At 39.7% G+C, this 14,552-nt stretch overlaps 1 protein-coding gene across 2 annotated transcripts in view; it reads right to left on the bottom strand.

The window, feature by feature from the left end:
- The window catches only part of shq1 (SHQ1, H/ACA ribonucleoprotein assembly factor), a 60,720-nt gene that overhangs the window by 31,024 nt on the left and 15,144 nt on the right, over positions 1–14,552 (bottom strand). For both annotated transcript variants that reach the window (XM_032548980.1, XM_032548981.1), the window contains exons 8-9: positions 3,935–4,092; positions 2,721–2,774 (exon numbers count right to left, since the gene is read on the bottom strand). In XM_032548980.1, coding sequence (XP_032404871.1) covers positions 2,721–2,774; positions 3,935–4,092 — 212 coding nt within the window. The remainder of the gene's footprint in view (positions 1–2,720; positions 2,775–3,934; positions 4,093–14,552) is intronic.

The following is a 14,552-nucleotide window of genomic DNA, read 5'->3' as shown; positions in this document are numbered from 1 at the left end:
TTTTATGCCCACTATCTCAACCTGTGCCGTATGAATGTACAACACTCACAGGGGCGAGGTGTAGCGGCTGTTACAGTGGTCCAGGGAGAACAATCTGCTCCTCAACAACTCAAAGACAAAAGAACTCATAATAGATTACAGGAGGAATAAAACGGACATTACACCACTAACCATTGGGGGAAAATGTGTGGAGAGGGTAGCTGATTTCCGTTTCCTGGGGGTCCACATTGAGCAGGGCCTCACATGGAACATGAACACCTTCGAGCTGATAAAAAAGGCCCAGCAAAGACTGTACTTCCTGAGGGTTCTCGGGAGGAACAACATCAAGGAGAAGCTGCTGGTGTCCTTCTACAAGTGCTCCATAGAGAGCATACTGACTTACTGTATCTGCGTATGGTATAACAGCAGCACTACGGCTCAAAGGAAAGCTCTCCAAAGGGTTGTGAATACAGCCCAAAAAATCATTGGCTGCCCTCTCCCCTCACTGGAGGACCTGCACAGTGACCGCTGTCTAAGAAAAGCACAACACATCACAAAGGACACTTCTCACCCCGGACATTCTCTGTTCACACTGCTGCCTTCAGGCAGAAGATGCAGAGCAATCAGAACAAGAACCAACCGTCTCAGAGACAGTTTTTACCCGATAGCAATAACAAAACTAAATGCAATCAAAAACAACCATTAATCATCATGAATGATGTATGTGAGAATGTGGCTGTTCTTATTTATTAGTTTTTTTGTTTGTTTGGGGTTTTTTTTACCAGTTATTTGTTAATTCTTACATTGTGTGTGAATTGTGAGACAGTTATTTTTTGTTTTTAAGCATATGCACTGACTGGTGGCGCCTTTTGAATTTCGTTGTCTTTGTGACAATGACAATAAAGATTTATCTTATCTTATCTTAAAAATCAAGACCATCAGACAGGAGGCTGGAAAACACCATCCTATCCAAGATGCTGGACTCAGATAATGCAACTAGATCTCTGAATACTAGGATTCAAGCTATGATGGACAGACTGAGAAATAACATCTAGACTAAAGTGGATATTGTTGCTGAAGGTTTGCACTCTGAGATCGCATCTGTTAGAGGGGAACTAATGCCCCACTGGTTCTAATGAGCCAAGCACCACTCTACTCGGCTTGCTTTGCGAGTCTTCCCACTGGCATTTTTTCGAGGCCGGTCCCTGCTTTTTCAGTCCCTGCTTTGGAGTAGGGCCAGTCAGGCCAGCCCAACTTGTGTGAGTGATGCAAGCTCAGCTCCTGTTCACTGATTGGCTGTGGGATTGGTCAGATGTTGCAGTAAAGACAGAAGAAAAACAAACGGTGCAAAATTACAAACTCGCTGCAACACAGAAGCGATGGAGTTCTTTTCAACTAATCTTTACCATTTACAATCCATATTTGAATGCACCGCATTAAAAAGTTCATATCATCAATCATAACTGCACATTTTAAAGTCATAATTACAAAAACAAGTCATAATTGTGTCTGCCCAACTTATAATTATGAGACACAAAGTCATAACTATGGGATATAAAGTCAAATTTTGACTTTCAAAGTCATATTTATGAAATATAAAGTCTGAATCGGAGAGTTGTAAAAAATTAACTCAAGCGGGCGTGGGAAATAACATCTTTACTAAAGTAACATCTTTTCTGGATGAAGTAAGAGAAGCACTACTTCAACATATTTTTACTCAAGTAAAAGTAAAAGTAGCTATCAAAAAAATTACTCAAGTAGGAGTAAAAAAAGTATTTGGTAAAAAGTCCAAGTACTGAGAAACTAATCAAATTATTAATTATCTAATATATATAAAATGACATCACCAGACAGACCAGTTAAGTAGAAATTTTGGTATTTTAAGGACAAGCAACAAAAACAAAATCAGGCAGAAGAACATTTTTCCAAATCAGATTTTGTTTAATAAAAAAAACTTATGAAACTTTAACAAAAACTGCAGGTGTGAGTCTGTGTCTGGTGAATATTTGGCTAAAACATATTTGTTTTTCACTTAGTGTAGCGAATTCCGAAATTTTTCTTAAGTCATGATACTTCATAATAAAATTGCTGAAGTAAAAGTGAAAAGTACGGCATAGTAAAAATACACCTGAAAGTAATTTTTTTCAAAAGAAGTTACTCTAGTAAATGTAATTGAGTAAATATAACTAGTTACTACCCAACTTTAGTCATAATTATGAAATTCAAAGTCCTAATTTTGAGATAGAAAGTCATAATTTCAACTTTCAAAGTAATAATTATCAGATATAAATCTATAAGTATGAAATTCAAAGTCATAATTTGGAGATGGGAAGTCGAAATTGACTTTCTTATTTAGAATTTTGATTTTCTACATCATAATTATGAGATTCAAAGTCATGATTATGAAATATGAGCTTCCACTGGATCAAGCATCCTTAGAGAAATGGAAAGTCATTATGAAATGACTTTCCATTTCATTATTATGACTTAGAACATCAAAATTAGGGCTTTTTCTCATAATTATGACTTCCTGCTGGACTTTTGTTTTTTCTATCATGGCTGAAATGAGAACCAGTTACAGTACCTTGAAGCTCCAAGAGTTATTTATCTGCCAATAAATAAATAACATTAAAATTAAGCTTGGGAACATGAATGCATATGAACTGGAACATTTATTCAAAATTACTTTTGCAGTCAGCTTAAATATAATTGTTCAGTATTTTAAAAAAAAGTAGCCTCACCTCCAGCCAGCACAGAGTACCGCTGAGTTTTCTGATAGTCCATGGTGACTCTACCTGCCGGGGAGAAATGAACAATTCTTTGACGCTTTAAAAACAGAGGAGGAACATTTCGAGGAGAAGTTTTGATACAGTCTGTCTCTATTTTACAATTTCCCAAACAGAAAGAAAGTTAATCTACTATTGATGCACCAATTTATCAACCAACCGATTTATCTGCGCTGACTTACTTCATTTTGGGAGATTGGCCGATGCTTGGCCGAAGCTGATCTTATTCCCTGATCTTAACCACATCAAAGGTTTAAAAATCAACCATTGCTCTCTTCTGCTATACAGCGACAGAGACTTGACTGACAAACCGGCCCACCAGGTCATGCCTGCAGTAATCACCCCACTAATGCCAGTACTCTGGAATCTGACAATCCTGTCTGATGCCAACTCAGTGACGTTTTTGCTATTTTTAGCAACATTTCAGACTAAAAATCAATTGGTATTGGCCAAAATCAGAAACAGCAGGTAGGCTTTGGTAATCTGTGATCAGCCACAAGACGGTAATCGGTGAATCTCTATTATCTACAAAGGTCGTGGCTTAAAAGTTAAAGATTAATTCTCAGTATCTGGTATCAAACACTTCAGCCATGTTTTGAAGCATATTTCACAATCCAATCAGTCTGTACCACTGATGGCTAGTGTGAGAACTTGGATCTGTTTGTAATCTCAGAGCTTCCAGAAAGAATGGAAATTATTATTTAGGTAATTCTAACTAACCCAAAGAGAAGTTTGGTCTGATTTGATTTCAGACAGGTGTGTCTTTATCTGGTGTATGTAAACTTCTGGTTTTAATTGGAATTGTTGCTCAACAGTGCATAGTTGGTAGCACTGTTGCCTTGCAGCAAGAAGGTCTTGGGTTTGATTCCTGGTCTGGGGCCTTTCTGTCTGTAGAGTCTACATGCATGGGTTCTCTCCAGCTTCCTCCCACAATCCAAAAACATGACTATCAGGTTAATTGGTCTCTCTAAATTCTCCTTAGGTGTGAGTGTGCATGATTGTTTGTCCTGTCTGTCTCTGTGTTGCCCTGTGATGGAGTGTCCAGGTTGAACCTCCTTCCCGTTGACTGCTTGATATAGGCACCAGCATCCCTTGCGACCCCACTAGGGAAAACATGTAAGATAATGAATGGATGGATGCTGCTCACCAGAAGTTGCCTTCACACTTACATTGTGTTCCCCCTCTGCAGAACGCACTTCATAGGAGTACGCCAGCAGGATGTCAAGAAGGCTGAGCCATGCTTGGCAACGAGACGTCTTGTCCAGCAGGAAGGAGCGGTTTGTGAATTTTCTCAGCTGCTCTTTCTCTTCATCACTAAAAGAAACAGCTACAGAAAAAAGGGATATAATCATAAAATTGACTCTAAATGCTGGGTATGAAAGTAAGTTTTAGCTCTGCTTTACTGTTCCACACCAAAAAAGAATGTGTGTTTCAGTGTATTCACAACCTTGGACTTTCTCACAATCTTTATAACCTTAATTTTTTTGTACTTCAGAGTTTTTATGCAACAAATCAAAACAAAAAAGTGGAAAGAAAATGTTTTCTAAAATCTAATTCTGAAAAGTGTTGGTGGACCTTTATACTAAATCCTCTTATCAATACTTGTAGAACACCTTTTTGCTGCAGGCACAACATCAAGTCTTTAGGGGTCTCTGCTAGGGAAGAAATACCATTTCATTTTTAGGGGGGACAATAAACAGGGAAATTTCTTAAGAGCAATTTTGGGGAGGGGGGGTAGGCAAAGTCACAGTGAAATGTAACGTAAAATGTGATTTAAAAATGTGTTCAAGCTGCAGGAACAAAAATGACTAGTAAATGGCTCAATGTTTAGATAGACAGACAGACAGACAGACAGATAGATAGATAGAAGTACTTTATTCATCCCAGCAGGGAAATTACTTCGCAGTTACAGCATAGAGACAAGACACAATAACAACTACCACTGAGTAGTAGTTGTAGATAAAATAAAAAATAAAAATAAAATATAAAATGCTATAAATTGTAAAAATATAAAATGCTGTTAATATAAAAAGCAACTTAGAGCAGTCCTTGCAAAGATTCAAAAAATGCAGATATGTATATGTAAATATATGTACAGCAAGTGTGCCACAGTGCAGTTGTGCAAAATTGGACTGATTAGTGCAGAACAATGATTTAGCTTTTATTGTACAGTGAGATGGCATGTGGCAGGAAGGATTTCCTGTATCTGTCCCTACGACAGCGGAGCTGGAGCAGTCTATGTGAGAAGGTGCTCCGCTGTCTGTCCACTATGTGGTGGAGAGGGTGCTGTTTATTGTCCATAATAGACAGAACCTTCTTCAGTGTCCTCCTCTCCACCACTAAGGCAGGCACCACTCCCCGCCTTAGTCCCCTGGGACTAAGGCAGGGACTCCAGCCTTAGTCCCAGTACAGGCCAGCTTTCCTGATGATTTTGTCCAGTCTATTAGAGTCGCTGGCTCTGATGCTGCTTCCCCAACACACAGCAGCAAAGAAGATGGCACCGGCAACAACACTGTGATAAAAGGTCTCCAACATCTTGCTGCACACATTGAAGGATCTCAGCTTCCTTAAAAAATAGAGTCTGCTCATCCCCTTCTTGCACACAGCGTCAGTGTTAGATGCCCAGTCCAGTCTGTTGCCGATTACAACTCCCAGGTATTTGTAATCCTCCACCTCCTCCACCACTTCCCCTTTGATCTTCAGTGGCCGTGAAGATGTCTTCTTCCTTCTGAAGTCAATCACCATCTCTCTGGTCTCTCTGATATGAGTTTGGTTCAGTGTCACTAGGCCTGTCACGATAGCAAATTTTGCTGAGCGATTAATTGTCTCAAAAATTATTGCGATAAACGATAATATTGTTTGAAGACCTTTTTACACTGATTTAATGGAAATGACATAATAATCCATGCGATTTCTTGCCAAAGATAGATACACTTTATTTTCAAAAGAACACTAAACACTGGAACTGATAAACAAAATAAACAAAACAACCAAAAACGAAAATAAAATGGTCTCCATTAACAAAAAACGCACTTGAAAAAAACAAAAAAACAACATAAAGCCAAAGTGGAAATAAATACTGCATTCAATCAAAAGAGTGCAGATTATGAAGTCTGTATATTGTGTTGCCCTTCAGTAATAATTAGATTTAAATAGAGAAGATGGGCACATCGACTACCTGATGCAATAGTTCACACTACATGATTTTTGCTCCTATTTTTCCCCTTAGAACCAGGGGCGCAACTCCATATTTTTGAGGTGGATGCGAACATATCTTCGGCGCCCCCCCATATATCGAATGATGACTGAGGCCTGCTCTTGCTTTGAAATATCAGGTGTGCAGTCCAGTTCCACTGCAAAGTACTTAGAGGACTTGATCTTGGCAGATATTTTACTCAAAACACACTCTGATATTGAATCTAAAAATTCATTCTGAGTGCACCATGTCAGATATCCAGTGGTTTGTTTGGAGGCAGCCTTTCTAAGATGCTCTGCCAGTGTTACATCATATCGTGCTATGAGCTCAAGGATTCCCAGAAAATTTCCATTTTTAGGATTTCCTAACTGAGAATTTTTCCCCCTTAGTGGCAAGTTTCTCTCTGCAAGGAAAAGTATGCAGTCGATAACTCTAGTCAACACACTTCTCCAGTGTGCTTTTTCAGCTACCATGGTTTTCTGCAGTTCACTATCAATAGTCTTACCTAGGCGTAAGCGAGATGCCATTTCTTTCCACGTCAGATAAGCATTTATGTGAGAACTACTGGTTTCATGGTGCTTCAGTGTTTTTGAAAGACATCGCCAGTTATTATACCCCTCCACAAGGCATGTGTCAAGAACTTTAGCTTCACCAAAAAGCTTACATGCAAAACAATAGACTCTGTTAGTATTTTTAGAATACAGTAACCAATCTCGTTCAACTTTCTCTCCATTAGACAGTAAACGAAAACAGTATGCTTTGGAAAAACACCTCTTATTCTTCTCTGATCTTGGATATGGACCATCAGAAACTTTCTGTGGGCCATTTACAACCATGTACTGCCTAAATGTGTCCCCCATTTTGTGTGGTAAAGGCCATTCAGATGGTTCTTCTGAATAAAGCCTTGTCTCGGCTCTCTCCTCCGCAGCTCTGTGCTTCTCTCTCTCTTCATCATCTAGTCCTCTCTGCTCTTCCTCTCCCTCATCTGCACCTTTCTGTTTCTCATTCTCCTTTCTCGTGGTTGACTCACCATGACTGCCTGCACTAATTTTCCCAAAAAAAGAACACAATCAAAGATGGTCATCAGAAACTCAAACCATCATGGTATATAGGTTTTTGTTGCTTTCCTAATGCCTACCTGATCTCATCACTTGTCTCCTCTATCACTGACCTCATGTCTGTCTCCTTCATCCCTTGTCTGTGGTGTTCTCCACTAAGTCATGTGGTCAAAAAAGCATTATTAGTTGTAAAAATTACAGATCTTACCGTTTTTAAAAATAATGTTTAAAAATTTGTGCTTGAGATGGACTAGTTGCTCCCTCACTTCCACCTGCATTAGACCAACCTGTTGCCTTCCCCTGTCTGTCCTGATTCTTCCTCTTTCATCATCTTCTCTTCTTTCTCTCCACCACCACAGCTGAATGACATAAATTTTGTGTTAAATAGGCTTAAAAAATACAGCAGTCAAACTACAATAGAAATTAAACTTTAATTTAAATCATCTCCTTGTTGGATAACAGTTACTGATTGGACATTACATCTGATCTGACTTATCAGATACATCACAACACCACTGTAGTGGTATTGAATAAGACATTTAAACTCAAGTGTCCCCCTGCCAAAAAGGTTGGTAAAATAGGTCACCAACCTTTTTGAGTTTAAGGGCTTTAGTGACTCTGATGACTAATTTGTCTGATACACACATGAACTTGAACAACTCATCTTTAATTAAAGAATCCATAATACATATGAGTGAAAAAAATGCACCCAGGAGGGCTAAGTGTTGGACCATAGCTGGGCACTGCCGCCACAGCAGCTTTAGCTTTCCTGTGTTAATATTTCCTGAGTTTTATTTCGGTCATTCTTACTTAGTGCGCGGTTATGTGTCTGTGACAGGTTTATGTATCAGATATTCATAGAAATACAAAACAAATCGCGTCCCTTAATGGTTTAATAGGGGAGGCAACTTTTAACAGCAAATATGGGACGATTCCGTATTAGGCTAGCTGCTAGCTTTAGCTAACTTGATTATTTACAACCCTCCTGTCCTGCTAATACACTGACGGTACTTACCTACTATCTTTCAACCACATTGAAAGGCTTTTTTTCATCCCGCCAACATCTTTATCCTTCTCCCTTTTCCTTTTTCTGTTTTGCGCCCCGGACAGCTTTATTTTCTGCCGCTCCATTTTGTCAAGTGCACTACGAGTGGTAGTCTAAAATTAAAAAAAAAAAAAAAACGCGCCTGCGTACTCTTAGGGGCGCGTGCACAGCCACCTGCATGGGAAGGGAGAGCGACAGGAGGGGAGGTGAAGGAGCAGAGGGGCGCCTAATCAGCGCTGTTCCCCTGTTATTGATCATTTCATTCTGTTAATTATAGAAAATGCCAACAAGAAAAAAACATTTTTCGAGACGGGGTTTTGGCGCCCCCTCTAGTGCAGCGCCCCTATGCGTTGCATACCCTGCATACCCACTTTTTGCGCCACTGCTTAGAACAATCTTAGAACGTTGGTCTTTCTAAGATTGTGTGGTGTGTAACGGTAGATCGTCCTCCGATCTAAATCAGGGTTTTTCCCCGACTGGGCGCTTTAACGCAGCCTGTTGAATGTGACAGGCAGCCAATCAGAAAGCGCGGATTCCCTCCGCACTTTCTGAGGGGAAATTACGTCGGGGAATCCCAGACAGCTGACACCACGCAACCCGAAGTCCAGCGGACATTGGAGATGATATGTGGAAACAACATTAATGTTTATTCAACATGCAAAGAATATAGAAATGACAAGGGGAGGAGTTGGAGCGAAATTGCTACCGCAGTTGATAAACCCGGTAACTTTTCAGCTGTTCTTCGTTAACGTGACGTAAATATGTTCTAATGATTTTCATTCGGTCAGGACTGACACTAGCCACATGCATTGCAAGTAGACTGTAGTAAAGCATTGATTAATGCCTGGTTTTAAAATTAGTTCACTGGACTTGTAGCCATTATTCTGTGCCCATTGTTGGACACCACACGGCAGGAACGAACCGGATCGAACAGTTATACCTAGGATTTCTGTCGGCTAATGTGTAGTCTGTCAGGCTTTGAAAATGGGCCGACAATCGGCCGACAGCTCTAAGATCGTGTAGTGTGCGCTGGGCTTTACACTGAGGAAATGAGGAAGGGAGGAGTCAGTGGAGAGCACCGGAGTTGAGCCTTTTTTTCATTCAGTGTCATTAACAGAAAGAGAAAAAGGCCGGAAGAGACGATAATGCCGATAATTAAAATGATGTCGATAGTTTTAATTTATCGTACGATTAATTGATTTATCGTTTATCGGGACAGGCCTACGTGTCACTAATCTAATCTCTGCTATACCTTTAACAAATGCAAGACTCTGAATAAAAACAAGTTTTAATGAGTAACTCCACTTAATAAAATTCCTCATAAATATTTATTTATTGTATCTCAATACAATGAATTATTATTATGCATAATTTAAATTAAACTTAAGTTGTTTTATTTTGAAACCTTTTTTGGACTTGCCATGTCCTGAATGACTGTGAACAAGTAGGTAAAAATAACACATATCTGGGAAATATAACTTAAACTGTTTTTTCTAGAAAAATATTCAGATTTTATTTTGTAGATTTAAAAATGGTAAGAAGCAAAGACATACTTTCTTCCAGGTTTGACCTCTATTTAGCTCTGCTAATCTTCCCATAAATATGCTGGCAATTTGCAAGAGTGCATCTAAAATCAATGCTTCATGTATCGCTTTTAAGTCTTAACTGAACAAATTAAAAGTGGGGTTTGCTTATGGAAAGTAAAACTTAAGACAGCGTTCATAACAGGTATTGCAAGTAATAGCTACACTAGGGTTTACATGTTGAAATCCTGACATTTCAGACTATGCTAATGGTCTGCTGCGTAGGTTTCATTGAGTGGATTGCTCTTTAATGTTCTTGGGGGTATTGTTTTTCTTCCACTTAATAATCTGCAATTCTATGCTGGCAGATGTTCAGAAAACAGTCATTGAGACTCTCCACAAGGAGGGGAAGCTACAAAAGGTCATTGCTACAGAAGCTTGTTGTTCATAGAGTTGTGGTAGCACACAAGAGACAGAGGTGAGGAAAATGTGGATTCATCCCAACTGATGTGGTGATCACAGTATTTGTTAATAGTGATATAATTTATATTTATAAAAATGCTATTTTGTCACTAGCAATAGTGACATAATTTTCTGATATTGTTCAGGGCCTCATTTGAGTGTGTATTCACACCAAGAAAGTCCTTTGGTCGACTTGTTTGGTCTGGACCAAAAGAGGACTTTTTTTCCATTTGGTGTGGTTTCTTTAATGTTGTGTTTTCTTTTTTACATGTAAAAAATGTAAAATGTACAACTACAATTTGTAGTAGTTATGCATTACAATTTGTAAAGTGCCTTAATACAGTTTGTAAGTAAAACCACGTGGGTGACAATCATTACTCCCAGTTTCCAGAAATTAAAAATAAACTTTGGAAGTCCTGCTTGCTGCATTTGTCTGTGCACATTTATACTATTATTACAACTGTGACAGCATTTGGGATGTCAAGACCAGCTCATAAAATTCAATGTGATATTTTACATTTTTGAACGGCATCGGCAAATGCTGAATGAGATGAGACAATCTACATGTCTTAACCCACAACATGCTACCAGCAACATCGCTAAGCAGAAGGCATTGAATCAAGTACAATTTCAGTGCAATCAGTACACGTAGTAAAAGCGTTAGCAATACTGAATGCCTCATTTTAATTATAATGCCATGCAACGGTAACTCGTAAAGTTCAGAAAGATGTGCAGTTACTTTAGTTGGTCTGGATCGATGCCAGACTATATTCACACCAGAGGTGAACCGTACCAGAGTTTGTTGGAGTGCATTCACACGTGAACATAACGTCTGGACCAACTCTCTCGTTATGTCTGGTCTGATACCTTAAGCATATTATTAAGTCTGTAGGCTTTAGGGCTGTATGATATAGCTAAAAAATGTATCACGATATAAGCATTCAATAACAGTCGATATCAATACATATTGATTAGCTTTTTGCTTCAAGTAACTGAAATACTGGCCCTTCTTGTTTTATAAACAGTTTTCACTCCAAGCTGTTGTTTATTATTTTTAAGTAGTCATGAGGCACGATGGCAAAACCAGATAGTGATGCTGCGCCAGTTACTCAATAGGTTGTTGCTAGGTCACCAAAGAGTGAGTGAGTTAGTTGATGCTGACTGTGAGACGTTGAGCAGCTAAAGCCTACATCTCCCAGAATACTGTGCAGTTCTTGATCAGAGTTCAGTGAAGTTATTGAAAATTCTAACGGATGTATTTTCTCTTTGTATTTATTAATAAAAAAATATGCACTATATACCGTTAATGATTTATTGCCCTGACCTGGTAGGTATAATTTTAATCTGTATAAATTAGATAAAATGTTGACAGTAAATTCACACTTTGCAAGTCAAATCAATTTGAGGAAGACCCAAGTTGTAATATTTCTATTCATGCCCATGATGAGTGTATGTAAGCATGCTAATGGGTCGGTTCATGTAAATGGAATATCCACTGGGTTGAAGGTTTCAGATAAATGACCTCAATGAAACTCATAATCAAGTTAATACCGCTGGCAGGCACTGATTTAGCTTTCAAGGACGACATGACTCCGTGAGTCTTTCAAGAGGCGGAGCAAAGAGAACCAAAACTGACTCACTATGAAGATTGTCCTCCACCTCCTGATCGAGAAGTTCAGCAGACAAGTCAATGCTAAGCGCCGCAAGCACAGCTGACAACGCTGCAGTGTATTTAGACAGGTCAGGCGAGAATGTCCAAGTGTGAACAGAAGGTCCAGAGTGAGCCGTCTACACATCCTACAGATCTAGGAAGGTTTTGCTCCAACATACAGCATCAGACAACAACGGGTTAGACAGGAGGAAAATGTAATCAAATTTCTTACATCGCCGCTCACGGTTTATAATGTTTTTGTGATGCCTTTTTGCAGTGGAGTTAGAAAAACAAGTAGAGGCGAAAATTATTTTCACACATTAACAGTTTATGGGTCTAAACAGTGTGGCTTTTTCTTCACCTCGTTACGTCATATTAATAAAAACCTGACAAATTCACACAACGCTAAACCGGCAGTCGGCCAGTAAAGTCTATCTGCTGCAGCTGCTGACTGAGTTTGTCGCTGTGGTGCAAGAAAATCGTATTAAAGTGAGTAAAATGTGCAATATCAATATGTCTGATAGCTCAGCCTGGAGAAAAATACAGAGGTTCTGCATGTGACAGTGTTTTTGAAGACTTCTGAAAATTCATTAACCAGTTCCTTTTGAAAGAAACATCTGCTTAATGGGGATCTGCAGCAAGCCTAATGGGGCGATGGAAACAGACTTCAATCCCATTTTAGCAATCTGCGTCGTTTAGCACTGAAAGGCATGTTGGATGTCTGCGGCGGCAGAGAGCTCCCAGCTTGCCCTGCTCTTTATTCCCCTCCCAGCTCCGTAGGAAACAGCTGAAAGCAATTCCTTGCTCTGCGTGAGGATGAAGAGTCCCTGCTCTCGATCTCTGATGTGTATACTGTGTTGGCTAAAGCAAACAGACAAACACACACACTCAATATCTCTCTGGCTGCACTGGGAATTTGGCTCTGCTGCAAAGGAGATTCCTGCTGCATTACGTCAGTTCTCTGCGGACGTTACCTGAGTCTCTCGTCGGATGTGCAGCATCAAAGGGGAGAGCACAGCCAAGTGGACATAAAAGCCCACATGGCGGAGAACATTTGCTGCACACATGCACTGAAGATGGGCTCAAGATGCAAAATGAAAAAAACAAAACAAGAAGTGACTGGAGGAGTTAGTTGACACAGGTTGAATGCACTTCAGCAGCACAAATTTCAACATATGTAGGAAGTTTATGATTGAAATGACATAATGATACAATGCCTTGCAAAAGTTTTCATACCATGATGGAAATAGCATTTGATCTAATCCTGTTTCTCTTGAAATCAACAATCATCTACTTTCTTTTGTTCACATTTAAGATAAGATGATTGTTCCCACACCATGACACAAAGCAGTCCACCAGCGCTCTGTACTCAGCCTCTTGTCCATCACTGATAAACCCGACAACTGCAGAGTCATCTGAGCATTTCTGGAGATGACAAAAGTCAGACTTGTGCTGGAAGTCTGAACTGTAAAGAGAGAAAATGAATGGTGAGAGTACAGTGCCCTGTGGTACTCCTTGTTCGACACACAGTTCTTCACTCTTACAAGCTGTGGTCTGTTTAGCCACTTTTCCACTAGCCTGCCTCTAACTAGTCTGGTCTCGCTCTGCCTCGGCCAGATTAATTTCCCACTAGCAGATCTGGGTTCTGCCCTGGTGTTCTCAGATTTTTGCATCTACTTCAGGGTAGTACTAGTAGCACTGATCAGGGTACAGCAATGAAACAATCTGATTGACAGCTGACCGCATTCATTGATTGGATTGTGATTTACGCCACTGAAAACTGCAAACAGCATTTAGCTTTTAGCAGTTAACGTTCAGCTGTGGACTATACGGGGCAGTTTAATTATGAGTTTAATCAGGAGCAGCAACAAGAACACATGCGGTAACTTTTGCAGCAGAATGACCGTGAATTAGCAGCAGTGCTAGCAGCTTGTTTTTCTGAAACATGGATAATAAAGAAGAGAGAAATGGTGCACCTGTGGTCAGTTTTCTGACAAAGCTGCTATTTGTGAAACACCAGAACCACATGATATTAACGTGTGATTTGAATTTTATTTTTCATTTCGATTAAAAAATAATAATAATAATAAAGCTTGTGATTGGTTATTGGTGATGATTGTTAAACCTAAGTCCTAAAGGTTGCACATATTAAAAGATAAAGTGCCAGAATGTAATTATATGTACAGCAAAAATAATCAGCTGATATGAGCTTTAATCATTATGGTTGGGCCAGCAATGGATTTCTATAAAACAAAATGAAATATCTGGATTTACTTTGGTCTATCAGAACTAGAACCTCAAGGTTCTCCATTACGAGTGTTGCTGCAAACATCAGTGGAGAGTTGGCCACAACTGCTGCAGCTCACATCCTGCCCACCATAGTGAGGAAGGAATCGGATAATGGAAAAGCTCACAACCTGAGGGAAAAACTGAACAGCACATTAATAGGTTAGTGCACAACTTGCCAGTGGAAAAGCACCTTTTGTCAGATGATTGTTAAAGTGTCCACCTGTGTCTCCTGGGTTTCTGCAGATAATAGTGGGTTTGTTGAACGTGTATGATGGTGTCTCTGTCTCCATGGCGAGAAGCAAACTGCAGGTGGTCCTGATTGCTTACTGAGGTAGGCCAGCACAAGTCTCTCCAAGACCTTCATGATGTGGGTTGTCAGGGCAACAGATTTATAGTTATTGATGACTGATGGGTGAGTTTTCTTCTGTACTGGAACCAAGCAGGATATCTTCCATAACGGAACCTTCTCTTGGGTCAAGCTAAGTTTGAAGAGATGTTGCTCTGCAGCTTCTGAACTTCAGGACTCTGGGGCTGACACCACCTGAACCTGCAGCCTTGTACTG

This window comes from Xiphophorus hellerii, chromosome 20 (assembly GCF_003331165.1).
Source record: "Xiphophorus hellerii strain 12219 chromosome 20, Xiphophorus_hellerii-4.1, whole genome shotgun sequence".
Lineage (NCBI taxonomy): Eukaryota > Metazoa > Chordata > Actinopteri > Cyprinodontiformes > Poeciliidae > Xiphophorus > Xiphophorus hellerii.
This window is presented reverse-complemented; position numbering and strand designations above follow the sequence as displayed.